This window comes from Xenopus laevis, chromosome 1L (genome assembly GCF_017654675.1).
Source record: "Xenopus laevis strain J_2021 chromosome 1L, Xenopus_laevis_v10.1, whole genome shotgun sequence".
Lineage (NCBI taxonomy): Eukaryota > Metazoa > Chordata > Amphibia > Anura > Pipidae > Xenopus > Xenopus laevis.
Window position 1 is genome coordinate 58,095,067 of NC_054371.1, and position 26,026 is coordinate 58,121,092.

The following is a 26,026-nucleotide window of genomic DNA, read 5'->3' on the forward strand; positions in this document are numbered from 1 at the left end:
AGTAATTTAAGTTTAAAGAAAGATATCCATTCTGGGTTACTCATTTATGGTAAATTGTAGAGTAAGTGTGCACATTTTTTCTCAAATTGCAGTACAACATGAATTGAATCTCAGTAACAACAGGAAATAAAAAAAGTCAAGTTCTTTAACCCTACTATGCTGGAACTTGCCATTTTTATAGTTCTGTAATACCAGTTGACATATTCCTATTTATTTTAAGCCCAGAGTGTTGCTTTAAACCCCTGAAATGTAATTTGATAGTAATGATTCCCAATAACAGTTTCCTATATTCTCTTCCTAGGTTTTTGCTGCAGATGCAGACAGTGGAATAAACGGGCAGATTGATTATTCAATAATTAGTGGTAATGAGAACAATGCGTTTGTTCTTGATTCAAGGCATGGCACTCTTTCAACCAATGTAATTCTTGATCGGGAAATAAAATCTTCCTACAGGTTTGTTATAAAATTCATATGTTATATCTTGTGCAGAGTTTATAAGTTTGCACAGAACTTACTTAAAACAGAAAAGTGAAAGTAAAATTCATCAACTGCCCCTGTAGTAAAATCCATTGAAACATTTGTGAACTAGTCCCTTTGTCATGTATAATGTGTATACATGATACAGATTGAATATATATATATACTGTATATATTTATGTAGATATTGCTGTGCATTCCATGGGTCATTCATAAACCACATTCATAAAAAAAAAAAAACTCCAACTCCAAGATGCTCTAACATTTGGCCCTTTTGATCCAGAAGTTTTTTTTTATAAATGACCTATAGGATAAGAAGCCAATTTTTGCATATACGGTATATATTAATGCACTTTATTCTGTTATTTCCCTGTCTTGAATTCGAGTTTTCTAATTTTTTTTAATGGTCAACACTGTCATATTCGACTAGGGAATTATCCAAACTCGATTCGATTTTTAAAAAAAATTTGAATTTCATTTTCAAAACCTATACCTAAAAACCTGCCGAATTAATGTACAAGTCGATGAGAGCGGTCCAGTGACCAATTTGGAGTTGTTTGTAGTCTTCCTGACATTAATTTGAATCCAGTTTGGTCAATTTGAATATATATATTGAATATATACTCAGTAAAATTTGTCAGAGTTTTAGATATTCAATTTTTTTTTTAAATAACCCCCCAGTCAAATTTCGAGTATATTCAAATTTAAGGGAGTTCAAAAAAACTCACATGAATTCTAAAATTCGACCTTTGATTCATGTGTCTCATCATATGTTGAGCATAAATGTTATACTAAGGAAAGAACCTCTATTGGGAAAGAACTTCTATTCAAAGTGGAACCTTCAAGTGAAATATGCAGCTATTTCTGTACTCTAAAAGAAAGGGCATTTATAAACCTCTTGGTATTGTGCTACCCATTTATTGTACTGGGGTCTGGGCATAATGTTACCCCATAGGATGGGCCTCCCAGGCTTTGCCTACAGATCTTGTTAAGGAGAAATAAGTCAAATCAACTGGACTTGCTGTGTTTTTTTCTTGAAGACGTTTTACCAGTCATCCTAGTGGCTTTCTCAATTCAGAATGACTCGTAAATAGGATCTTTCTGGGATAAATACCCTGGAATGTTGCTCCAATCAGCATACTGTGCTTATGAATCTTTCTGCATGTTGGATATCCATACATTTAGCCAAAAAATAATCGAAACATAAAATAAACCCAATAGGCTTGTTTTGCCACCAGTAAGGATTCATTATATCTTAGTTGGCATCAATTACAAGCTACTGTTTAATTATTACAGAGAAAAATTAAATTATTTTTTACCTTTTTAATTATTTAGATAAAATGGAGTCAATGGGAGATGGCCTTCCCAAAATTCCGAGCTTTCTGGATAACGGGTTACCGGATTACAGATTCCATACATGTATTGGCAAAACTCCACTATATTTTAGGTGCAGCCTGAGTTACAAACTTTTCCCTGGATGGTCATATTCTTGTAGCGTACTCCTATGTTTTGTAAGCAGACCTATTACTCAGCTCTTCTCACTGGAAACTCATCTACTTCCAGGATTAGCTTTGGCTTCCTGATCTATCACCTACTAAGTTTGGATATTTTGTTAACTGTAATCATTCTTGATGGTCACGGGCACTTGCACACAAAACCTCCATTTTTGCGTCGACCTCTGCATTGTATGGGCTTTGGATCCTATCCTAAATTAGCTTCTTATAGGTTCAATAGGTTCTCATTCCTGGGATCTCACAGAGATCACGATAGATATTTGTTGTCATCACCCAGCTGTTGGATGTCAAAGGGAAGACTGGAGAGGTAATTGTCCAGGTCAATGAATTGCACAATTAATGTATTGCAGCCCACTCCATTATACTACTGACAATTGCGGGCAAGCCTTTTCCAGAGATTCGAAAGAACTACTGATTTTTAAAAAATAATTAATATTAATTCCGCCTAATATTACAAAACTGAATTCCTTGGTAATTATGCAAAATCAACAGGAAAGCTTAAAAATGATGGAATAATAATTGCAATATGGCAAGGGAAATGCAGACATTAGTTACATAGGAAACAAAACACATTTCAAGATGTTCAGCAGTCCATTAGTAGCATTTTATAGGCATTTCTCTAACATTTGTTATTTTTCTAACTCTGTTTAAAATCCTGAAGTGCTATCTTAGAAATAACAAGTCATTAATTATGGTGCTCATGGACAGGAGGAGGTTTTCATTTTTCCTTCTGGCTTCTATCCATGTTCATACAGCATTAAACCAATAAATCCCAACTAAAATTGTTGCACACATGATGTTGTAGACTTAAAAAATGAGCTAAAACTACTAACCTATGTGCTATATTATTCCAAGTTTTTGTTTATTGGGATCCATGAATGATCTGTTTTTCCCTGCTGAGGTTTAAGTACCATCATTTTGCACCATTAGTGTCAACAGTCCATCAGTCATAAGAAAGATCTGTTTTTGGAAGAAGAATACAGAAATGTTCTTGTGTTTTTCTGAATGCTGATTTTTTTTACTCTCTCTTTGTGAAGTTAGATGCATAGTTTAAAGTTTATGACAGGGATAAGAAAGGTGTGTCAGACTGCAATATTGTGCCATCCAATGGAGTGTGATGTTAGAACTAAGCCAACTGTTAACTCCTTGCCTTGGGATATTATATGGTACTTGGTGATTTACACATATTTTATGTTGTTGCACAAAGTATCAATTAAATGTATTCAGCATGTTTTCCCAGTTTTGGAAGAAGCAGTTTCATGTACATTACATACACTCTATATTCACATACACTCTATATTCACTAACTAAATTATTTAATCAGAGAAATGTGTATATATATATATACACACACACACACGCACACACACACATTTCTCTGATTAAATTATATAGTATATATATATATATTTATATAATTCAATTCAAATGTACCCGCACTCCAATATTAATGAGATTTTTTATTAATCATTCTTGTGTATGTGTGTATATATATATATATATATATATATATATATATATACACACACATACACAAGAATGATTAATAAAAAATCTCATTAACATTGGAGTGCTATTCAGAAAAAGTTATATATCCATGTAGAAAGCTGAAGCACACTGAATTGTCAAGATAAAACGTATTTTATTATATCAACGTCCCTGTGAGGAAAAATATTGCGAAAAATTAAGTCATTCACATTATTGTTTTGGAGGTATACACACCCTTCTTCAAGCCATACTGGCTTACAACATTTAAACACCAAATAAATCACATGACATAATCACATGACATAACCAATTGTTAATCACAAACCCCGCTAAATAAAGGCAAACCATCATTTTAAATTCTTTACCATTACATCCTATGGACCAAGTCACACATACATAATTTGTTGTCTTACCACTGGGGCACATCAACCCAAACAGAAATTGATAACCATCAAAAAATAATTATACTTAAAGGGGTGGGTCAACTTTAAAGTTAACTTTTAGTACATTATAGAATGACTAATTCTAAGCAACTTTTCAATTGTCCTTCATTATTTATTTTGTAGTAGTTTTTTTAATTATTTGTCTTTTTCTTCTGACTCTTTCCGGCTTTCAAATGACCCCACAAATGCTCTGTAAAGCTACAAATGCATTGTTATTGCTACTTTTTATTACTCATCTTTCCATGTAGGCATCTTGTATTGATATCCCAGCATCTTATTCAGAGCAATGCATGGTTGCTAGGGTAATTTGGATCCTAGCAACCATATTGCTGAAATTTCAAACGGAAGAGTTGCTGAATAAAAAGCTGAAACTACAAAAAATAATGAATGAAAGCCAAGTGTAAATTGTCTCAGAATATCACTCTCTACAGCATACTAAAAAGTTAACAACCCCTTTAAAGAAACACGAGTAGTTCATAGTCCCTATTTAACCCAGTCGGTTGTAAAGTTTTTAATCTATATATCCATTAGACCTCCTTGCATTTCAGACATTGAAGCCTATCTTCTCTTATATGTGGAATCTGTACCTTTTCCAGGTTCATTCAGATATCCCCCTCCCACCCCATGGCTGTAGTTTGTAGATCTTTCCATAATTAGGATCACCATTTTTTAACTCTACTAAGTAGTGATGGGCGAATTTTTTCACCGCCGGCGAATAAATTATCGAACCCGCTGCAAAAATTTGCCAGCGTCAAAACAAATGGATGCCGGCGTCAGGTTTTTTTGGACGCCGGCACATTTTTGCCAGTGAAAAAAACCAACGCAAATTTTTCGCTGTTTCGCCAATTTTGCGTTAAATTCACGAAATGCCCCAAATTCGCCCATCACTACTACTTAGGAATCATTTAATTGGATTGTTTTGTACCCAGTAATGATTAATGGTGTTTTGGTTGGTATTAAGTGCACTGTGTGTACTGTTTTATTATTACATCTTTAAAAATGTAATTATTTTTTTATTATTTTAGAGTCTAAGGGAGATGACCTTCCTTTGGATAAATACGACTCTTTTTATGCATGTGTTATGAAATCACTGTGTCCATTTACTTTGATCCTGTAGAAAGCAGAGCGATGAGTCCAGAGGAAGCATTTACAGATAAAATGTAGTTTATGGGGGGGTTGAAGTCGAAGTTCTTCAGAATAAAGAAAGAAGCAACAATCACCAAAACCAAGAAAAGTGTTTTGTTGTAGAAAATGGAGCTTTCCGGATAAAGGATTCCATACCTGTACAATTATACTGCACATTTTTAAACCCAAAGGCAAAATCTCCTCTCTTTTATTTACACTCAATCTCATATGCCCCTTAGAAGCCAAGATCACCTTTTTTTTAGATCCCATTGCAATGATTATTTATTATAAATCCTACATGGGTTCATTTATTGAGACAAGCACTGAAAGCAATATGAATGAATATGAATTACCAAAGTCATTGATAAACAATTTAAATTAGAAGGTGCACCCACTAAGGACATGATTGAAGGGTAGCTCTCCCCAAGCACTGGACCTTTTTGCCAATGTACTAATAAAGCATTTAAAAGTGTCCTAGCTGTTATAGTATGTGCAGGTTGGCTTCTCTGAGAGGAGTGCTGAGGCCGCTTTCACTCATCCCTACTTTGTGAGGTGACATAACTTGCTCTTAACTACAAAAATTATTTTTTTATAGCAGTGAAATTTCAGACCACCCCTGAAGCTGTGGTCGGCTCCAGCTACTGTCTCGTCCAGCTGCTTCTGTGCTGTCTTTGTTTATTTTTTGTTTTTCCGAAAACTGGGCTTAGACGTAATTACCAGGGAAATAATTAACGTAACATATATACAGTTTTTGAGTACTTTTAAATGGTGCATACTTATTTCAAGTGTCAGGGTTGTGTTATATATACCTGTGAAAATTAAGATCTTGCAGAGTGCTAAACTGTAAATCCTTTTGTCTAATCCACTAAGAGCTTGTTAGAGCTGCACCACTCATCTTAAACCAGCGAATCTCCTGGTGCACATCTCCATTATTGCATTATTTGTGCACAGAGAAGAAACATTTTGAGCCAACAAGGCTCTTCATCAAGTTTAATAATGAGCCTTGTTGGCTTGAAACATTGCTTCTCTGTGCCCAAATACTGCAATAAAGGCATTTTTGTAATATTGGAGTCTTGTCATCTAAATAAATACACTACAAGCTACAGCATGTGAGTATTTACATTTTAGCCGCTTGAGTCAACTGGACATTATACAACTGTATGTGGCTGCCCCTTCATTGGTCCAGCATAAGATTTTACAAGATGTTTATTGAGTTGAAATAGGCAGAATTTAAGCGCAAGACTTTCTGAATATCAATAATTAATACTTTTTAGGTGGTTGTGGGTGGGTCAAAATCCTTCTTAGCGTTGCAGACCAGTACATTTAAAGGGGAGCTATATTTTTACTGTGTGTTTGTAATCACAATGTGTTCATTGCAGATTGACTATTCAGGCATCTGATCGAGGTTCTCCCAGTTGCTCTTCAACAAGTGTAGTCACAGTATTGATTCTGGATATCAATGACAATGCACCCACAATTCCCCCTATGAATGCTGTGTTCATTCCAGAAGGTAATATTTCATAGATATTTAATGTAAGTTTAATTTACATGTACTATGAACATAATAACAATGTACTGCACCAGAAGTCTAGCTATTCTAGATATTTTTCATTATAGATATTTGATTAGCTCTTTCAAGGTGTTGAATTTGGATGGGTCAAAATAACCGAAATTATTTAATGGTATATCTTGCCCCGTCTCTAATTTCGACAATACAGCTTAGCTTTCATCTAATTCACATTGCATTATACTTATAATTATACTTATAATTAATTATCATACTGTGTATTATATTGAATTAAGTACTGTGTAATGATTTATGGTATTAAAGGGCATGTAAAGGCAAACAATACAATCCCATTTGTACTTTCTTTAATGAAAAAGAAACCTATCTCCAATATACTTTAATTAAAAAATGTGTACAGTTTTTATAAGAAACCTGACTGTATGCAGTGAAATTCTCCATTCATTTACTGCTGTGGATAGGAATTATCAGACGGTCCCTAACTGCTGGGCAGGGAAACAATCATACTTCTGAGCAGCAGGGGGAGCCCCCGCTTACTTCTCAACCTTTCAGAACTCCAGAAGCTTTGTTTCCCTGTAGAGCAGTCGGCGACTGTGTAGAGATTTGTATTGGATTTTATTTTTCATTTACATCACCTTTACTGTTTCGAACTTCAGCTGCAGGGACAAAGATAATGGAGCCAGATTTAAACAGATAAACTGGGATTCTATTAGGAGGATTATTTTGCTGCAGCCACTGGTTCTGCAGAGTTGGGGAAAGTTTGTATTAAGCAATACAAAAACTAAAATCCACATTAGATTACATGACAACACAGGACCCAGTGCAATCTGTATATTCTGATTATTAATCAGTCTTGCTGTATCGGCTTCTGGCAGATATTATTTGACTTGTGCTGTTATGATAATTTATGACGATCCCTAAGCAGCCCAGACCACACTGAGCATGTGCGCAGTGTTTGTCTTGCAACAATGTTTAACAAAGTTACAAGATGGTGACCCCCTGTGGCCAACTTTGAAAGCATAAATAATTTGTTTAATTATGCTTTGCTGTGCAGTAAGTTCATGTTTATGTTCAGTATACAAAATACAGCATTTCTAACCTTATTCTATCTTGTCCTTTAACTTGCCTTTCATTACATGATGGGTTTATGTTTAGCATAAATGGCATGGAGGCCTATTTATTAAAGGTAAAATTTGAGTGGTTTCAGAGGTATTTGAAACCACTACTAAACTCGCTTTCTCAAAAAACATAAATAATGCTGAACAATCTGAAAAAAAATACAAACTTGTGAAAATAATCAGAAAACCACACCACAAAAAAGTAGTATTAGCACAGCTCCCACTAACTTCCATAGCACTTTAACAACTTTTGCATAAGTGGTTTTTATGGTTTTTAAACTTAATAAATCTCAAATTTTAAAACATTAAAAAAAATATAGGAAAACCACACATTTTTTGAGATTCGTGGAAAAAAATCTAAATTCGATTGTTAGTAAATCAGCCTCTTAGAGTCATACTTCAGAGGCAAAAAAATGTGTACTGTTAAATTTGGCAGGGGACAAATGCAAGGAGAGACCTACTGTTGGAGAGACAGACATACCACATGGAGGACACAGAACTGGACAGTATAAAATAAAGAAGAATTAGATGGCCCTCACAAACAGCAAATCTTGAATCTGCTGCTTTTCTCCAAATAATTTGGATTTATATTACTTTTCAGATGCTGCTCCTGGATACAACATTGGAAATATTTCTGCAAATGATGTGGACTTGAGGCCAGACGTGTCATATATTTTTACAGAGAATGGAAATCCAGGTTTAAAATTTGCCATTGATAGATTTTCTGGAACTATAACACTAATAGAGTCATTAGATTATGAAAAATCAACTCAGCACTGTCTAAGGATTCAAGCCTCTGATTCAGTATATTATACAGAGGCAGAACTTATGATTGAGGTTCTGGATGTGAATGACAATCCACCCGTCTTTACTCAGAATATATATAAGGTAAGTGTGAAATGCATGAGAAAAAGAGAATAAATATATATTTCAAATATGTAAGGTCAATTCTTGTGGCAAGAACAAATGTTAGAAATGTATTTACGTGTTCCATGTTCTATTTATGTATCTCTTTCTGAATTCAAACAATAAGAGACAACAAGTGATTTATGAAAAAGCTCAACAAGTGGTTCCATTCTCCATGGGTGCAAGTTCAACAGAGATATAATATGTCCACAGTATCAGTGATTTTTGTTTTCACTACTGATGGTATAAATCAGTAGGTCAATCTGCTCTCAAGGATAGAATACTGAAATCACTAAGGGGGTTATTTATCTCAATATTTTCTGAAAAAAACTCCAACCAAATCTGCTCGGGTTTTTTGGGCTTATTTATTAATACACTTTCCCAAAAATTTTGTTTGCAGGAAAAAATCCGATTTTTACGATTTTTGCAGATATTTCATCCGATTTTCACAATTTTTTCCGAATTCTTTTCACCCGAAAACTCAGAATTTTGCCCGAAAACTTCGGGGTACAGATGCAGCCACTTTGGTTTGTCTGTTTGACACAGAATAACTAAACACAGATATCCCATTTATCTCATTTAACACAGAAAACTGTGTCACAACATCCCATCTAATTAAAGCATTCACCATTGTGAACAATGGTGCTTTGGTATGCTAATGAAAAGGTTAAATGCATTAAATGAGTTAAGATAACTTTAGATAACACAGTTTCTTCAATTAACTCTGAGTCATGACGCATTTAACTCACAAATCTAAGTGGCTTCATCTGTATTGCCAAAAACCCAGCGCACATCAAAACATCATTGGGACTTCTCCCATTGACTAATAGGCAACTTCGACAGGTCTGAGATGTCTGATTTTCAGATTCGGACTTTTCCATTCTCTGCGTTTAATAAATTCCGAAAAATTTGTGATTTTTTTAAAAGTCTGATTTTATAAAAAAAAATCACGAATTTTTCATGATTTTTGTATTCGGAGTTTAGTAAATAACCCCCTTAGAATGTCAGTGATGTCTCTAGATCAGGATTGGCATCAGCAGCTAATTGCATTGAGACAGGTCTTCCCCATGAATTTCAAATAAACTCTTTTTACTGTGCAGAGTCAATGAGATTCCACTGTCAAGTCTTCAATTTTCAGAAGCTATAGTAAAATTTTAGTAAGATGTAGGTGTATCTACTATCCAGAGCTCCTGTTTTATACAGAATATGGTAGATAGAAATAAGTCTTGGGATGATGTAGGGCTAGTGGTTACATGTAGAGACTGGATAGATTAGCTGACCAGTGTAAGGGAACTCCTGACAATGTAGGTATAGGCAACTAGAGTGCAAAGGAGTGGGGTTCAGAAGTTGCATCTGGTACTAGCATGGTTTTCTGTCATTATGGTTCGTCCTATAGTGATCCGCTTGTAAGGAGGTGAAAAATAAAAAAGTGTAGATAGTTCAGACAATATTTAGTTCAGCCACCAAGGGGCATCAGCCAGTACAGTTGGTCTGAATGGGGGGTTCCCCTTCAGGAGTCTATAGTATATAAAGTGCACAAGCTGGGCACCTCCTTTGAGGGCTAACATCAACAGCAGGTGAGTCAGACCAGGTGGGTGCCTGTTCCTTGCTAGGATTAGATAAAGAGGTTAGGGTAGCTAGCAAGGTCAGTATTTGGGGTATAGTCCCTTGTGTGCCAGTTGGGGATTGAGAGGATTAGGTTAGTGGCAGCATAGTGGAGCTGTAGTGAGACAGTTTTGGAGAAGCTTGGGCCACGGTTTGTTGGACACCGTAGAGATGCAGGGGGACAGTTTATAAGGAGAGGAGCCTCGCAAACAGCTAACAGCACTCTGCCAGTGCATCTCCATCTGACAGGTGTCCTGGAAGTTCAGGGAGCACATGCTGTGTGTAAGACAGGAGAGGAGTCCTGTAAAGCGAAACTTGTCTAACTGCAAGTTCCTGGTTAATTGGCTCTGTTCTGCCCCTGTGAGCCCAGTATAGGTTGTTCAATAAAAGATTGACTTGGTTTATTGCATCAAGTGTCATGCATTTTCCTACAACAAAGGCCTGCATGGTGCCCATACTAGCATACCAGTCATGGGTATCAACTTTACAGGTGTTGCTTCTGTTTGAATACAAGAAACTTCTTGACCATGACATGCAGATACACTGTAGATTTCTCCTCCCCCACTGTGATGATAACTTATTACCTGATTCACTTGGGTTTATACAGGGTCGGACTGGAGGCTTGGGGGCTCACTGGGGCTGCAAATGGAGGGCTCTCCTGGCAGTCCCCGGGGGGCCCCTTCTGACCTCCAATTCCCTGGTCCGCTGGCCGAATAGTCGTGCTGTGCGCATGCACGAACACGATGCAGCACGGTACTAACACACTTCATTACTGTGTGAGGCAGTCGGGGGAGCAGGTCTGGGCCGGTGGGGGCCCGTGAGGGCCGGGGCCCAGTTCGACACTGGTTTTATAAGGCTAAATTTAATGGAATACTGCCTTCTTTTTAGATTTGCTGACTATCTAACACAAGGTAAAATAAAACTGACTACCTCTCATGTGGCATCTATGGAAGGTGCAGATTTAACTAAATGAATTCATATTTTGCCAGATCTGCCAACTTACAGGACACTTTAGAGTGAGGGTGAATCTTGTGTGATTTTAGGGCATTGAAATCTTTGATATAATTAATAGTCAAAAGTCATTTCATTGGTTTAAGATTTTGTTGCCTGCTAGTTGTTGACCTGTTTCACATCACCTCCGAGGCCTTTGTTTAGCTTATAATGAGCCCCACTGGGATCATTCCTGGAAGAGGACGGAAGTATTTTGATCTGAGGACAAAAAAATAACAATTTTGGCTCATGATATTGTAGCATGTCTGCTTACCATTTAAAATGCATTGCAGTGGTGTCTTTTTAATTTTACACTAGAGACCAATTTGAGTCTAACAGACATCAATACTTTTTGTTAAAATGTATGTCATTTCAGACTTTGACTAACTGTGTCATAATTGGGCTGCAGATCAAAATGTGCTGACTCATAGGAACCACAGAGTTTGACGAATGGTTTATGCAAAAGCAATTCTACACATGGATTTAAATATTCATCTGATTCTTCTTTAATTGGACCCAGAATTCCCCTTGTGCAGCAACATATTTTAATGAACCATAATTTTTGTCCTACGCAAATAAAATAATGGACTTTTCAAATGGTCCATTTATTTTTCAACCGAATTCCGAAGCTGTAAAATAATAGCAAAGCATTCTAAATGAAATCTTAATTGATATTTCTCTTGGCTTGCTTAAAAAGTTTGCCACTGGGACATTTCCTTGAACAGCAAGATGCTAGAGAGCAGTTTAATGTATCTGTAATGTTGTCCCAGTCTTAATTACAGTGTAATGTATGAAACACTATACTAGTTTAACACTGTACCTCTCACAAATGGGCAAACTTGCAATAATCCTTTCAAACAGCCTATTCATTTTAACCTGCCATGTCTCATTAATATTAGGCACATCACCCTTTGTCCTCTTTGAAACAGGAGCTGCTGTACAGTGTAGTATTTGCAACTTGCTAATGGAGCCTTAAAGATGTGGACAAGCATGTAAAGCTTTGACTATGAGTGAGATTCAGACAGTGGCGTAACTAGAGTGTGCCACGCCCCACTGCAAAAAATTCTTCAGGGGGGCCCTGCGCACTCCTATCCTCCCGCCCACTTCCTGTTCTGCCTATGCCCCACCCACATCCCACCTCCTCCGACTCCCCTCCCCGACGCTGCCTGCTCCAGCCTGACTTGCGTCCCCCTTCCTCGCTGCAGGTAGGGTTGCCACCTTTTCTGGAAAAAAATACCGGCCTTCCTATATATTTATCTTTTTTTCCCTATTAATAACATTGGGATCAACCATCATTTTTACCGGCCAGGCCGGTAAATTACCAGCCATATGGCAACCCTAGCCGCAGGTAAGAAAATGGCTGGGGAGGAGGGTTTTTTTATTAGCTATAGAGGAAGCAATGACCCCACAGTCAGGCCCCCCTGCGACTGGGGGTCTGAATCCTTTATTGTTACGCCACTGGATTCAGACATATCCTGCTGAATATATATTATATATACTGAAATGTATATGGAAAAGGGTCAAACATTTATACAGATTGCTGGTTAAAGCCGAGTCCAAAGACCTCACCAAACTGACGGATCTTTGCATAATTTGGACACCCACCTGGTGAACTAAATTCTTATTTGTACCATGACCTAATGATCATTTCATGCATGGATGCAGATTCATTAGGCAAGGACCTCACTCACAACAAGATTCAATCCTTGGCCAATGTAATTTTTCCACCTGGACAAATCAACATGTTACCCTGCCAGTTACTAATTGAGAAGGGAATCATGTTGAGCCCATACAAATATATATATATATTTAATCCTGATTTGCTTTCTATGTCAATTCCTTGTGACTTTTGGCACTTTCTCTCTCTACACCCAGTGACTAAACTAGAAGCTAGTCTATAAGCCAAGTGGGCACTGTACTTAAAGAAGTGAGGCTACATCACTACATATATTTAATATCCCATTATGAAGGTAAAATGATTTACCTTCTCTACTGTTGCTATCAATGCTGAGTTACATCAAAAGATCTTCCACTCAGCCTAATAATGTTACTGACCCTAAAAAATGGTGAGCCCTGGGGTATCGCCCCAAGTCATATCAACAGTAAATTAGTAAATTACATAGTAATTCAGTTCCATAGTAATCCAACCACTGAAAAAGGGTCATTCACCGCTGACAATTGGTACCATAGGTGCATTGCCCCAGACTCGTAGCTTGAGGTGGGAGAAGACCTTAAAGAATCACAAAGAAGCAAGCACTCCGACGGAACACCGTAGAACAATATAAAAGGACCTTTATTTCACATCATTAAAACAAAAACAGCCTGACATGTTTCATATCGTATGTTATGTGTTCATAGGCTACGTATCATATGATACGAAACGAAATGAATCAGGCTTATTTTATTTTAATGATGTGAAATAAAGGTCCTTTTATCTTCTTCTATGGTGTTCTCTTGGAGTGCTTGCGTCTTCGTGATTCTTTAAAGTCCATGCTGAGTTACATTAGTAAGAGCAAGAAATATGCCAATTTTATATTCATGTGCACAGTTTAAATCCTTGCAAAAGAGTGCATTTTTACTATATCTCAAGCAGTAACTAAATACTACTTAATTTGTTTCTCCAGCTATTGATAAACAGAAAAAAAAATGTTTTTGTTATATACGTTTAAATGTAGTATACAAGCATATTTTTCATGATGCTCCTTGTCTTTGCTTGAAGGTCACATTGCCAGAATTAACTGAGTCAAACACATTTATTACAACTGTATCAGCTACAGACAAGGACTCTGAGACCCACGGCCCTATCACTTACAAGATCATTTCACCCTTAAAAGGGTTTGCTATCAACACAACAAGCGGTAAGTTAGTTATTGTCATTACAACGTACTGATTGTTTGGGTAATGTTCAACCCAAACATAAAGGAGAGGTATAAGTCAGAGAACCATATGCAGGTTTGGATACTCACACCAAATTATGTGTATTATGAATGGTTCATATTTATATGTTTATATGTTAAAGTGTTATTTTTTGGTTTTGTCAATTGTGATGGATCTTCGAGGCCACAAATTATCATATATATATTCCCTTGTTTGTTATAGTTTATACAGGAGCAGTGACCAGCTCCATGTTGTAGCTCCCACCCTTCCCAGCTATAGTCAGGTGATCCCACTGGTGACTAATAAAAGGGCAGCCAAGTTTGGGAGTTTTACTTTGAAAGCAGCTAGTAAGTTGCAGGTAAAACTTAGTCCCTTTGTAAAATGTATAATGAAGCAATAGAATTCTTAATGAATCAGATGAAAATTAAGCGTAGGACTGGCCAGATATGGGATGACTTTGACGTAGTTGGCCAGCTTAAATATATTGCAATATATGGACAAACAATCCCTGTTTTGTTTAAAGGGTAAGGCATTTTTTAGTAGCAGTATGCACAAAATGTCTCTGTCTTAAATATATTGATAATGGGTTGAGTGCAAGTTTCACTGCTACTTTTAACAGTTTACATCACAAGAGATTTTAATGCGGTAATGAATCCAAACACAGAAATAACCTCCTCTCACCCAGGACACGTGGAGGCCTATTTATCAATGGTCAGACTTCTGTGGTTGTAGAGATTTTGTAAATCACGACTAAACTCATTTTATTACATGTATGCATTACGCTGAATGATGCACTAAAAAATATGAATACATTGAAAACCTCTAAAAATTCAAGTTTTTCAGACAGTTCCTAGCATAATAGAAATCTGAAAACTTCAAAAAGTCTAAATTGATTTAAGATAATCCAGTTGGATCAGTGCAGCGCCCATTGACTTCTATAGGACCTCGTTTACACAACGTTCACCAGGCTAAGTTTTGTATTTCTGGTTTTGTAGGTTTTTTTTACTGTGGTACTAGTAGACAAACGTCACAAACATTCGAGTATAAGAACCTATTTTTGTTATTCCCCCTCTCTATGCCCTTTCCAGTATAGCTATAATTCCAGGCCTAACGACCAAGTGACAGAGAACTATTTAGGAATCATGGCTATTGTATTCCTCCCGCAGGTTTCATACCTCTAAGCTCTGAAGAGCTCTGAAGAGCTTAATAATTGGGGTGCACAGTTACATGCTTGATACATATCCACGAAATTCAGAACCGGCACACCCATAAAAATCTTCACCTGTTTATTTCAACACATCATATTATAGTCCACTGTTTCAGTCCTCATTATCCTTGAAAAAGGTCCTTATGAGGACCAAAAGGTTGGACTCTAATATGATGTGTTGAAATAAACAGGTGAAGATTTTTATGGGTGTGCCGGTTCTGAATTTCGTGGATATATATATATATATATATATATATATATATATATATATATATATATATATATATATATATATATATATATAATCCAGTAAATGGACCCGCACTCGTTCATATTAGTGCAATAAAAGTGCTTTATTCACAAGTTAATTTCCAACGTTTCGGTCCTCTCTGGGACCTTTTTTTAGAAGGCAGCGTGTGTGAGCCACACACCCTAAAAAGGGTGCTCATGCAAATAGTGGATACAATATGTAGAATGATGGCACTCACAGGATTTAAACAACAGACAAAAAATGTCAAAAAAGAAAAAAAGGTTTATTAGGACCTAAGCGTCAGACTAATAAACCTTTTTTTCTTTTTTGACATTTTTTGTCTGTTGTTTAAATCCTGTGAGTGCCATCATTATATATATATATATATATATATATATATATATATATATATATATATATATATATATATATATATATATATATATATAGTGAATAAAGTACCCCCTCTATAACATTATATAAATTATAAGGATATTATAAGTTATCGAGGAGTTTCATGACCATATAAAAACACGAGGCCGAAGGCCGAGTGTTTTTATACAGGTCATGGAACTCCGAGGTAAATTCTAATATTCTCATATTTTGCAACTGGGGGAACTTTATTTATTATAATACACAAGTTTCAGTGAGTCATGTGACAGAAATGACATGAGAAGTCACTGTTTATAAGCATATAATTTACAGGATATTCATGGCTCTTGTGCATTATATACATATATATATATACAGGTATGTGACCTGTTATCCAGAATGCTTGGGGCCGAGAATGCTCAGGACCTGGGTCTTTCCGTAATTTGAATCTCCATACCTTATTTATACCTCATCTTAGTTGAGATCAAGTACAAGGTATATTCTTCTTATTACAGGGACAAAGGAAGTTATTTTAAAAAAAAAAATTATTTGATTAAAATGGAGTCCATGAGAGATGGCCTTCACGTAATTTGGAGCTTTCTGGATAACAAGTTTCCAGATAACGGATATAAAATGTAAAAAATGTAAAAAAAAAAGTACGCAACCCAGTATTCTAAATTAAATATCTCTAATTTAAATTAGCAATATATTTATTATAATACAGTATATAATTGTATTATAATATAACGAGTTGTACATTGTTTTGTCTAAGAATAATGGTAAAATAATAGTAGACACATGGCTTGGAAATTGGGACAATTACTGGCTTTTAGACATGGCCAACCTTGTCAATCCCAGTTTCAGAGAGACACTGAGTTGTTCCCCATGTAACAGAACATTGCCTTCAATACATATTGTTCCCTGGAAAAATGGGCTATCATATTGAACATTTGGTATTTTTAGACAAAAATGTGCATGTAATTTCATTTTGTACTAAGAGAACTTTTTCTGAAAACTAGCACTACTGTTTTTGTGTGCACGAAAGCCTAATTACACGAACATATTTATTGACTTTGTCCTAAAATTAACGAGTTATAGAAATCAAGATATATTAGAACTCATCCAGACTACTGTTTCTAATACAATTGCAGTCAGAATGCCTGTTTGTATTGTTAGTCTTATTTTACTGCAGGCAACTGTTCGCTATAATGTCAAACATAGGTTTGTTGTACAGGTATGGGATCTGTTATCCGAAAACCTGTTATCCAGAAAGTTCAGCATTAGGTGAAGGCTATCTCCCATAAACTCCATTTTATCCAAATAATCCAATTTATTTCTATTTTTTCTTCCTTTTCCCATAAAACAGTAGTTCCAAACTAAGTTATAATGAATCCTTGCTGGAGGCAAAATTGGGTTTATTTAATGTTTAAATGATTTTCTAGTAGACTTAAGGTATGAATATCCAAATTATGGAAAGATCCTGAAAATAAGTAGATCTAGTTGTATATATGTCGGCAGCGCACACTACTATTTAAAATTATAGAAGCTTACAAAGCCATGTACGGCGGTGCGTAAGATAGATATACTGTAATTAGTTGCAACAACAAAAAATTTTTAAAGATCTTATTTTCCACACACTGTAGACTGTTGACTGTCAGTGGGGCTACACGCCAAGCATACATTACCACCTTATCGGCCCTGACGAAGCCGCTCAAGGTAAAACGCGCGTTGGCCATGTGGAGGAGAGAAACGCTATCATTTGAGCGCATTTAACAATCTGGAAATCAGATACGTGGAACGAGGAGTGACTGGGACCTTTGGCTCTTCAGATCGGCTCTGGAAGTGCAAGCCAGGATAGCTCTGCGAGCAACGTAACCGCCACAGAGACTACACCGATAAGGTGGTAATGTATGCTTGGCGTGTAGCCCACTGACAGTCAACCCTATACTTACTACCTGAAATTTATGTGAGCCGGTCATACTACTTATCTGTCTGGATTTTCAGCGCAGTATTTCAAAAGGCACAGCTCTTCGTATCTACGGCTGCAAGTGTTTTGAATACATTCCCACACTCTGCTACATTGTTTCTTATTATCAGCAACGAAGTGAATATGTAATGCATACAATGTTTAAAACCCACTAACAAGCGCTTCATTGTGACTTTTACTTAAACAGGTTAATACCATGGACATAATTCAATCCAAGGAATGCTGATCCAGATGATACGTTTTTAATTGTCTCCTCTAAGCCTCATTATCTGCATAATCAATGATTAGCAGTTAAATTAATTATTTTAAAAATATGGTGCAAACAATATATGGTGTTTTATATATACTTGAATTGTGGTATAATTAATTGTATTTATTAAATTGATATTGGTATAGCATTTTTCACTGTTTTTGTATTTGGAATTTGCAGTGTGCGGAAAATAAGATCTTTAAAAAATTTTTGTTGTTGCAACTAAAGAAGTAGATCTAGCCTTGTATAGACATCCAATGCGTTGCTGTTGGGTCTTATATGATAGACATACAAAGCTCCAAAAACGTTTCATATAGCAAGGTCATGGTCATGCCGTCCACAGTTTCTTTGATAAACAGAATTTAACATTTTGGATTGGGAATATGATGTAGCTTCCAAACATCATGGCTATTTTTATTTGCTAAGTTTAAGCTCTTAAACATTTTGCAGCAGCAGCTTTACATATTTATTGATTTCACTTTTCTCAATCTGCTGTATAATAATTTCTCTCTATGTTTCAGGCTCTGTATACACGGATTTGCCTTTGGGAACAGAGACTAAAAGTACAGAGATTAAAATTTTGATAGAAGCCAAGGATAATGGCGACCCACCATTAACTTCCACTGCAGTGCTGTCTGTTCTTATACTCGATGTCAACAACTACGCCCCAACATTTTCTGAGAACATTTACTATGTCAACATCAGTGAAGATGCTTCAGCGGGGGAGACAGTTTGCACTTTAACAGCAATGGACTTAGATTGGTCACCTGAAAATGCACACATTGACTTTTTCATTTTCAATGGCAATGCCCACAACCTGTTCTATTTGGAAAACAGTGGAGTACTCTCCCACCTTCCAATTATAGTAACTGGAAAACTTATCATTAATGAGCCTTTGGATTATGAAGATGCCTCTGTACATAGGTTAGAGATCTTTGTGTCGGATCAAGGGTTTCCTCCGCTAAATTCCAGTGCAACCATTATAATAAATGTTCTTGACTCTAATGACAACCCCCCGCTGTTCAGCAGTTCTGAATACCATGTAAGTGTGAGTGAGCATCTGCCATTATATAGTACAATAATCATAATTTCAGCAAGCGACTCTGATACTGGAGAAAATGCAGACATCACATATAGTATTGTAACTGGAAACAATGAAAGTATTTTCACTATTAATGAACGAAATGGTACCGTTACCCTGGTGCATCCTTTGGATTATGAAGAAACCATGAAATATTCACTGACTTTACAAGCTAAGGATGGGCATGGAAGCAATGGAAATGTGGCATTTGCCTTACTGTCCATCACTGTTCTGGATGAGAATGACTTTGCACCAAAATTCCTTTTTCAGAGCCAAAGCTGCAGTATCTATGAAAATGTGCCATTCTTTTCACCTGTGTGTACAGTTAATGCCATTGACTTTGATTCGGGACAGTACGGCATCCTCAGTTTCTCCATTCAATCTTCTTGCTTTAATGACCAACAGCACCCAGCGACATTTTTAATTGACTCATTAACGGGAGATATTTATACCAAGCACAGAATTGATTATGAAATGCAGGAAAGACATTGCCTCGTTGTTCAGGTGAAAGACAGAGGTGATTCCTCTGCTTGTGTCTTAGTTTATATAGACATCGTGGGAGAGGATGAGTTTCAGCCAGTTTTTTATGAAAGCCAATATTTATTTGAGTTGCCGGAAGAGAACGTAGCGGGGCAGGAAATTGGCAAAGTAGGGGCCTTGGATAATGATGAGGGATTTGATGGAGTAGTGCATTATTTTCTTGAGAAGCCCTCTCAGTTTTTTTCCATTAATATGACAAGTGGGATGATATACCTAACAAGTACTGTACATAAGAAAAGAAGTAATGCAAGGAAGAACGATGAATTTATTGAGTTCCATGTAAAAGCTCACAGTCCAAAATTTGATTCTAAGTCAGCAACGTGTACCGTGAGAGTTAACATTTCTTCAGCTCTTGAAGATTACCCTGTTTTGTCAGCAAACATACTTTCCATCACTTTCAGCATTTGTTTTGTGGTTTTCTTGCTTTTGGCTATAAGTGTTATTGCTATTATTCTTAGACATAAGAGAAAAGAAGTTGTAAATCCTTGTGGGATTAAGGAGGTTACCATTCCAGCAACTGACTCAAAAGACTGCAAAAGTAAAGAATGCCCAAAATATGATCATATCAAAACCAATACAGCTTCAGATACCCACGAGTGGCTTGGATTAGTTGATATAAGAGAAAAGAAAGATACCGGACCTAAATGCAGGAATTCTGACTCTAGTGGGCATGGCTCAACAGAAGGAGAAACTGCTGAAGATGAAGAAATCAAGATGATCAATGAATATCCTCTTAGGAAAGAAGCTGGATCAGTTCTGAGTGATAGAACCTCTCGGGTGCCAGATTCTGGAATACCTAGGGATTCTGATTTGCTTTCTTGTGAGTCAGATGAAACTGACTTGGTGCTAAGGACAGAAAGCGCAGAGAGCATCGTCATTCTCAGACATGGTAAAGATGAATATAATTCTAATAATATTCATGACAAGGAAGTGCCACACTCCAATCATAGTCCTTTGAAAACCAGTAAAGATACACCTTTGCACAACAGGATGGACTACATATTTGTCCCAACACCACATGAATCAAGGTATGGGTCTCTTGCTTCACTGGTGGCATCGGATGAGGATCTAAGAGGAAGTTATAACTGGGACTATTTGCTGAGCTGGGAACCCAGATTTCAGACACTTTCGTCTGTGTTTTGTGATATTGGAAATTTAAAGGATGAGAAGATGCACAGGCATGGCTTGCCAAAACAAAAAAAACCTTTTATATTTCCACCTCCTTTAATAACATCTGTAGCACAGCCAGGTATAAGGGCTGTGCCCCCAAGGATGCCAACTATAATGTCTGGACAAACATTTTTAAAATACCCACGCTCTCCTTTTTTCACTAATCTTGCATGTCAGCCTTCATCTATGACCCCAACGTTTTCTCCTTCTCTGTCAATGCTCACAGTGCATACACCTTCCGCCTCTCCTGTGCTGTCAGGCACTGGTGTTTCTGGGATATCTATGCCAAGTCTCTCAGAAGAACTACTTATCCAACAAGAGTTCCAAGTGTAAACCTCAAGCCATTGCAAGGTTCATGGACAATTAACACGTATATGGACGAAATAAAGCATATCTTATGTAACCCATTGTATTTCCTACAAATAGCAAGGAGATATTTATGTTCTGCTTGTACCATTGTTTCTCTAAATCAGTAAGTCAATGGAGTTTTTAGGTCAACATAATGTTACCTTGAGAAAATTTCTCAAATATTTGTATTCTTGTTGCAGTGAATTGCACACTTACATGGGGAGAAATGTTATGTTTGTTTCTCGGTCTTTAGGTTCTATACTTTTTAAAAAATAAGGTTGACAGCGGTAAACTCGTTTTTACAGAGTTAGACCCCAGCATGTTCATGTATTATATTTGAGTTCACATTCAATTTAGTAGACAACTTCCCAGTTGAATTTTTATTAGCTACTAAAATTATAACCATTAATTTTTCATATGGCTATTGTGAATATTGTATAAGTGCCTTCCCTATATAGCCAGTGAGCCAGTCATCATGCTGCACTATTGTTGCCATATGTAATATACTAAAAATTGTTGCCCCAGATGCACATCAAGAACAATCAATAGACTAGCAAATACTTTCAGTTTCTTCAACAGGAAATGTCAAATCCCCTATTTATTGGATTTTCCAGACAAGTTTGGATTTGAAAAAAACCCAGGGAAGGCACTTTTCCCGTCATACTTTCACCCAAGGAAAAAAACATAACACAAGACACTGCTGGTACTGTGCTACATTAAAGAAAGTGCTGGAATCCTAATGCAACTCCTATATGTAGAAAGAGAGAGTTGCTTACACAGTATGTAGCCTCATTTTTATGCAACATTCCATTAGTGGGGGAAAAATAGGGACACGTGTATGACCTTTCTCTACATAAATATAATTCTTATATAAATTTCTATTTACTAGGGCTGCACTAAACATCAATCCTAAAAATCCCATTGGCGCCTTCCATATTCACTGTTCTCTGAATATGCCCTGGGCTTGCAACTGTTGATATCAGTGTTAGAACTGCCCTTGCAGTTGAAGCATTGAAAGCATTAGGGGCCAATTTTTTAAACCTGGATTTTTTCTGGAGACAACTCAATTTTTTTAGAGGAAAAAACCTGGAATTTTTTGAGATTTATTATACCACAAAGCTGCTACAAATCGGAATATGAAAATTTTCCACCTAAAACCTGTCAAGGTCATGAAGAAGTCAAGGGCAGATTTCCCTTTTATAATTTGAAGATGTTTCTTGATATGTGATCTGTTCTGTTTTTCGCACAATAATCTAAAAAAATCAGGGTTTTCGGCGACAACTTCAAGTGAAAAAAATCAAGCGATTCTGGTGTCAAATTTGACAAACAAAGTTGTACAATTTGAATTACCACTTGATTTTGTTGAGACTTTTTCCCGCCTGACTTTTTCAAGCTGATTATTTGAGTTAAATTTGTGGATGGAAGTTAGGTTGACTATGTTTTAAAAAAGAGATAAATTTGAGTTTTAGTAAATATCCCCCCTTATTATCAACTGATAAAATGGCAGCAACAGAATAGTATTAAAGAGTAATGGTTTCCCAATATGAATTCCTGAAACTTTATAATGAGATATAGAACACTGTGGTCTCTATTCACTAAAAGGTTGGATAAACCCCTTTCACTTCTTATATTTTCACGATAACACTGATTCACCATGCCCTAGTACCTCTTAAATATAAAAATTATATATATTATTCAAAATATATCTGAAATACTGGTTGGAATTGAGTGAATACATGGCTTCTTGTGTCCAAAGCTGCAGTCTAGAATTACAACTCCCTCTAGATTGAGCAGCCGCATTTTTAAACCGATGAAAATAACAAAATGGCATTTCTATCAAAGAAAATATGTTTATATGCAGTTGTTATGTATAAAAAAAATCTTCTCAATCTTTATCCATAGGTGATAAAAATATTAAATAATTTTACAATTTCACTATTTTTTCACTTTAGCTCGATGAATCAGGAATGTAAGTTGCCAATATCTCACAAATCATTACCCAAAGATATTTTCAGGTGTGAGTCAAGATTTCCTTATTTACTGACAAGATCCTTGTGTTAAAAAAAAAATGACAGAGCACACAATTTACATAGCATTCTATAATTTCTGAAGGCCAGATTGACTGCAAATACATAAATATATCAATCTTGTGATTTATGCAAGTTGGGCACATGCTCAGCCAACACATTTAGACTGACCTAACAGTATCCTCAGGACAGAACTAACCAGTTCATGTACCTATTCAGGTATTGTTAAATTAATATAATTTACATGTGCAGTAACCCATAACAACCAATCAGGAATTAGATCAGCCTGCTGCAAATAGAATCCTAAAAGCAAATTAACCCACAAACATTTGTTTCTACACTACTCACAGTGCAGCTAATTAAGATTTTATTTTTTATGAATTCTATATGTTTACACATTGAAACAAAGCTGATATTGTGGAAATATTGGAACAGCCTCTGATCAGGCGCTCGTAATGGAAATCTAGTTGTCTACATACAGTTGTTTTCTATTTCACATAAGGGGGAAAGTACAGTATTTCTAGTTTCTTCAGATCTGCCATATTTGGTGCTTCATTTCATTCCTAGCGATATCATTTCAAACCCAAGCAACCAAAATAAAACAGTGTTCTCTCACGAGGTACAGCTGTACTATATGATGTTTGGTACGAAATACTATAGGCTGTAAATGTTATGTTTATTGAAATTTACTGATAGTATTGTTTTATATTTTATAGATACAATGCATTCAAGACACCTACAGAATGCTAAAATTATTTATGGATTATATAAACAGGTCCTGTTTTGACAAAAATGATTTCAAGGCAAATTTCCTGATACAGTGTTTTCCGTTCATCTGTCATTTAAGCCAAAAAAAATAAAAAAGAATTTGTATATATCTTTTTTATAATAATATGCAAAAAAAATACACAAAGAAATAATGTTTAAGTCACTCGTGGCTTGTGTTTATTTATGTCTGGTGTCTGCTAGAGATTGTGTGCATTTTATCTTCAGAATGATGAAGGAGAAGAGTCGCACGGGGACGTCTGGCTTGAAGTCAAATACTATAGAATGATACTTTTTAAAAAATAAAAACATGTAATTTGGTAAAGTAATATATTTATTTATGGACACGATTTCCTATGTTGACGCTAAGTCAACTTCATAAGGCTCATTCCTAAGTGGCTACACCACAAAAATTAATTCTCAAAATCAGACCCAGGAAATAAACAAAGGCACATTCTGATGTGCCTTTAAAATAGTTATAAAATAGTTAAAATAGTATACAGGTAGTGGAATTTTTATCCAGATCTGGGATCTTTCCGTAAATTGGATATCCATAAGGATCCTAAGGATCATTTAAAGGGGGCCTGTCAAAAAACAAAATAATTCTTAATCTTTTTCAATCATGTTATTTGAACCAAATACACTTTATTTACACTATATAAATTGTTTAAAAGTCTTAGAATTCACAATCACAGCATATGGGCATGGGCCATTTTGTTGACACTGTTAGGAGGCAAGTTTTGTATGACCCCAAAATCTTGTTTGCGTGTCAGATTGGGGGACTTTATGCCCATGCACTGGCTACACAATTAAAGACTGTGAACAGGGAGGGGGCATGTGAGGAGAGTAGTGACTTCTAGTGCAGAATGGAAAGTGAAAATAATTGACTACCACCCCTCATAGAGGCAGGGCAGTAAACATATGATTGACAACTCAGATTCTTAAATACGTTTATAACAGGTATGGATGCTTTAAAAAAAAAGGAATTTGGGGGGGCATGGCATGGCAGCCTAAGAGAGCAGACGTGTGCAGATAGAGCTCCGTTGTTAACCCATTCTGATCTTACCCTGATATCCTCGCTTGGGCTTATAGTCGCCTGGGATATTGTTGGCATTGCTGCACTGCATCACCGGAGCAGATAGGAGGCAAAAGCGGTCCGCGCAATAAGACCGAAATCGCACAAAAACTTAGTGCGTATGCCAGAGAACAGAAGCAAGATGGCGGTGAGGAGCCGGTGCGGCCTACCACGCCTAAAGAGCACTCGCAAGCTTCGCAGCACCCTGCAACAGATTTGCCGCTTAACCAGGTGCTCACGACGATAGCGGACTGCCAGGCAACCCTGATGGCCACATTCACCAACAAAATTGACGAGCTGCGCACTGAGTTCTCCATACTGCGCCAAGACACTCAAAACATCAGAGAACGCACAGCGGAGGCAGAATCCCGCATCAGCATTCTGGAAGACTCCTGTGCCCCACTGCGGGAGGAAGTTTCACAACTTCGTACTCAAATTAAACAAGCAGTCGCACACATGGAGGACTTAGAGAATCGACACAGGCGCAACAATGTGAGAGTGGTGGGCCTACCGGAGGGAGTCGAGGGCCAAGATCCTGAGGTCTTCTTTACGGACTGGCTGAAACAGCACCTGGGTGAGTCCACCTTCTCCTCCTTTCTGGTGGTTGAGAGAGCCCATAGGGTCCCAACTAAGCCGGCACCCCCGGGGGCCCCCCCGCGCCCGTTCCTGGCCAAATTATTGAATTATAAGGATCGTGATGCTGCCCTGTCGGCGGCGAGGCGCATTGGTGATATACAGTACCAAGGCAAAAAAATTTCACTCTACCCAGATTTTTCCACTGGAATACAGAAAAAGAGGGCCACCTTTGTTGGCGCCAAGAAGCGACTCAGAGATAATAATGTTCCATATGCAATGCTTTACCCTGCCAAGCTGCGGATACAGGCAG

The 26,026-nt window shown here is 36.7% G+C and overlaps 1 protein-coding gene across 1 annotated transcript in view; it reads left to right on the forward strand.

The window, feature by feature from the left end:
• The window catches only part of dchs2.L (dachsous cadherin-related 2 L homeolog), a 172,107-nt gene extending 147,898 nt beyond the window's left edge, over positions 1 to 24,209 (forward strand). Inside the window, exons 16-20 of the mRNA XM_041589424.1 lie at positions 302 to 453; positions 6,427 to 6,557; positions 8,292 to 8,578; positions 13,911 to 14,049; positions 18,656 to 24,209. Of these exons, the coding sequence (XP_041445358.1) occupies positions 302 to 453; positions 6,427 to 6,557; positions 8,292 to 8,578; positions 13,911 to 14,049; positions 18,656 to 21,258 (3,312 nt within the window). The 3' untranslated portion in view covers positions 21,259 to 24,209. The remainder of the gene's footprint in view (positions 1 to 301; positions 454 to 6,426; positions 6,558 to 8,291; positions 8,579 to 13,910; positions 14,050 to 18,655) is intronic.
• Positions 24,210 to 26,026: the final 1,817 nt, after the last annotated feature.